The 3,952-nt window shown below is 41.7% G+C and overlaps 1 protein-coding gene across 1 annotated transcript; it reads left to right on the plus strand.

The window, feature by feature from the left end:
• The first annotated feature begins 138 nt into the window (after positions 1-138).
• LOC148862293 (indole-3-acetic acid-amido synthetase GH3.17-like) lies at positions 139-3,226 on the plus strand. The gene is made up of 4 exons (XM_088975202.1): positions 139-705; positions 789-890; positions 1,068-1,984; positions 2,249-3,226. Exons 1-4 carry the CDS (start codon positions 416-418, stop codon positions 2,848-2,850), a joined length of 1,911 nt encoding a protein of 636 aa, XP_088831328.1. The 5' UTR covers positions 139-415; the 3' UTR covers positions 2,851-3,226.
• The last annotated feature ends 726 nt before the right edge of the window (positions 3,227-3,952 follow it).

Below are 3,952 nucleotides of genomic sequence, written 5' to 3' on the forward strand. Positions count from 1 at the left end.
ATCAATATTATTGTTTTCTAAAAAGCAGCAATTTCCAAAATCCCTCCACCACTCCTGTCAGCAGCTACCGAGAAACAGAAACTTGATTGGGAGAGAGAGAAAGAGAGAGATTTAAATACGAGGGTAAGCCTAATAAGAGGGGCAGTGTACTTGGGTGGTGGCTTATGTCATTCTCTCTCTCTCTGTCTCTCTGTCTCTCTCTCTCTCTCTCTCTGTCCTTTAAGCACCATTTTTTTTTTTGCTTTAGCTGATAAGGCTGCTTTCTATTTAGTTTAGGAGGCCAAGGCCGCCACTCCTAGGATTTATGGTCGTTGACAGTGTTTTCTTTTTCACTTTGTGGGTTAAGGGACAATTGATGATATTATTTACTGGGTCGAGCTTTGAATTTGAGTTCTGGTTTTGTTGATTATTGAGGATGTTACTCCACTGTGATCCTAATGATGGAGAAGGCAGCTTGAAGCTTGTGGAGGACCTAACAACAAATGCGAATGAAGTGCAACAGCAGATACTGGAGGAGATACTAACTCAAAATGCAGATACAGAGTATCTAAAGAGCTTTCTCGGAGGCTGCTTTGATAAGGAGCAATTCAAGAACAAAGTCCCCATTGTAACTTACGAGGACATCAAGCCCTATATTGAGCGAATAGCTAACGGGGAGGCATCAAGGATCATTTCATCACAACAAATAACAGAACTCCTCACAAGGCATGGCATATTTCTGATAAATTTTAAGACCCAATTCTTAATTTTCCAGAATTTCATATAAAACTTGTCTCTTGTACGTGCAGCTCTGGAACTTCGGGAGGACAACCAAAGATTATGCCGTCTACTGCCCAAGACTTGGATAGGAAGACCTTCTTATATAACCTGCTGGTGCCTGTCATGAACCAGTGAGCTTCCTCTCTTATATAATTTCTTTTTTCATTGCTTTAATCTGAATCATGAATATGTATGTATATTACAGGATTACAGTAAAAGCCGGGTTTTACCGAAGCTCTTCTCTGTATTATCTTTCTTGTTTAATTCTGGTTATGAATATGATGCTCATGCATTAGTTTCAATTTCAGGTATGTAGATGGCCTGGACCAAGGAAAAGGGATGTACCTCCTGTTTATCAAACCAGAAATCAGAACTCCCTCTGGTTTGATGGCAAGGCCAGTACTAACCAGCTACTACAAAAGCAGTAACTTCAGAAACCGCCCTTTCAACAGGTTCAATGTCTACACCAGCCCGGATGAAACCATCCTGTGTTCGGATTGCAGACAAAGCATGTACTGCCAATTATTATGCGGTCTGATTCAGAGAGATGAGGTCCTTCGGGTGGGCGCAGTTTTTGCATCAGCATTGTTACGAGCTATCAAATTCTTGGAGGATTATTGGCAGGAGCTATGTTCAAACATCAGGATGGGTCATGTGAGTGATTGGATTACAGACCCAGGTTGCAGAAATGCTGTTTCTGACATTCTAAGGCAACCCAATTCAGAACTGGCTCATCTGATTGAATCCGAATGTACTGGGAATGGGAAATCATGGGAAGGGATAATTAAGAGGTTGTGGCCTAGAACAAAGTACGTGGACGTTATAGTTACAGGGTCCATGGCGCAGTATATCCCAACGCTTGATTTCTACAGTGGGGGCCTGCCTCTTGTTTCAACTATGTACGCTTCATCAGAGTGCTACTTTGGGATCAATCTCAAGCCTCTGAGTGAACCATCGGATGTCTCCTACACCCTCCTCCCTAACATGGCCTACTTTGAGTTTCTTCCTGTAGAGAGAAACCACGATCAAGCTGCAGTGACACAAGGAATCCAATGCAACGGCGGGGGTTCAGATCGGAATGGCTTAAGAAGGGAGGACGAAGAAGAAGAAGAAGAAGAAGAAGAAGAGGAGGAGGAGGAGGAGGAGGAGGAGGAGGAGGAGGCCGTTGATCTTGTACAAGTGAAGCCCGGTCACTATTATGAACTTGTGGTCACCACTTTTACTGGTGAGATTATCTTCTTCATGTCTGACCCACATGCATGTCCCATGTTTTTTTTTTTTTTCCTTTTTGTTCTTGTATCAAGCTCCAATCACGTTTCGATGCAAATTCATATCCTTGAAATGGACGCAATAATACCATTTACAGTGCTGTTAAATCAAAACAATCTGACCCATATATACCATAGTTAATTAGTCCTTGTTTAATTAATTGGATATTCATATATATATATATGGTGTTATGTGTGTATTCTGTTCCTCTGCTGTTCAGGCCTTTACAGATACAGAGTGGGAGATATTCTAAAGGTAACAGGGTTCCACAACAATGCCCCACAGTTCCGGTTTGTACATCGTCTCAACGTTGTTTTGAGCATTGACACAGACAAATCGAATGAAGAGGACCTCCTGAAGGCCGTAACACAAGCAAAGCTCCTTCTTGAACCATTGGGCTTCCTTCTCACCGAGTACACAAGCTACGCCGACACATGTTCCATCCCCGGCCACTATGTGCTGTTTTGGGAGCTGAAGATGAAGGGGAACGGCAACCAGCAGCAGCAGCAGGCAGCTGAGCTGAATCCGAGCATAATGGAGGAATGCTGCTCTACAGTGGAACAGTCACTTGATTCCGTGTATAGGAGATGCAGAAGCAAAGACAAGTCAATTGGGCCATTGGAGATAAGGGTGGTGCAACATGGGACATTTGACGCACTCATGGATTTCTGTGTTTCTCAGGGGTCCTCAGTAAATCAATACAAGACGCCCAGGTGCATCAAATCGGAAAAAACAATTGAACTATTAGATTCAAGGGTGGTGGGCAGGTTCTTCAGTAAGAAAACTCCCCATTGGGAACCTTACAGAATGGAGGCCAAATAATAATGTATGTCTCTCTGCCACATCACTCTGGCACTTGTTCAGACTCTGTTAATTTTCTGGTATGGATTTGAGAAATCATTCGGATTAGAACTGTAAAATCTCTCTCTCTCTCTAGATCTCTGTCATGAGATATATATTTGGGAGGATAATCTGCTCTGCTGTAGTTGGAAATTTGTTGGAATGGTGTCATCAATGTCCTCCTTGGCTAGTTTATGAGACCTCATGGGACAATGAAGGACCCACAAATTTATATTTGTACAGTTCATCGTCGTGGTTTGGCAGCCCCGTCATGTAGCATGTGGATTAAATCAAGCCCTTAGCGTTGCTCTCTGTGAAATAATCAGAATTAAGAAGGCGATGTGTGTATATATCATCATCTGTCTCCTGGTGTTATTCTGTATGTTGTTTTAATTCTAGACTGCTCGTAGAACCCCAGAGTTTCATGGAGCCCTAAAAGGGGTTGATAGTTCAACGCAGCTGGGTTGAAGTTGAACACTTGAACTGAACCAATGACCGTAACTCATATTGGAAATTGGAATGCATTTAAAATAGAAAATTAATAAAAATACAAATAGAAATTAGCATTACAATAAATAGAGAAAGTAAAGCCAAATTAGAAAACAGCAGGTTTATATAAGATCACAGTTTTGAACCAGTTAACTGGATGATTCAACAATAGTGAGCAATGGATTCAACAATTTTCAATAAAATATAAGTTACAGAGTTACAGCTCGGCATATATAGTATTTGCATGCACCAAGAAAATTAATAGTAGTGGAGATCGAGAGCCAAAGTTCAGTGAAACCGGCAATGTGTTACCAACAATAAGCTAAGAGGGTCCATGTCCTCTACCAAAAGAAAGCCGTTGAAATTAAGCAAATGGGCCCTAACATGAAGGTACAGTTTTGTATCATGGATCAAATCAAACACCAGAATCATGCTGTGGTAAGAATTTAAAAGCACAGGGGCAAGGCACAGATCATCCTATTCCTAAATGGATGGATGCTTACCTTATTGATTTCAATGCAGCAACCACCCTAGCTAAACCTAAATAACACAGACACGAGACATCATCCCAAGGTTTGCATGTAGTGGGGATGGT

Source organism: Nelumbo lutea, chromosome 3 (genome assembly GCF_056320005.1).
Source record: "Nelumbo lutea isolate HS-2025 chromosome 3, American lotus-T2T, whole genome shotgun sequence".
NCBI classification, from domain to species: Eukaryota; Viridiplantae; Streptophyta; class Magnoliopsida; order Proteales; family Nelumbonaceae; genus Nelumbo; species Nelumbo lutea.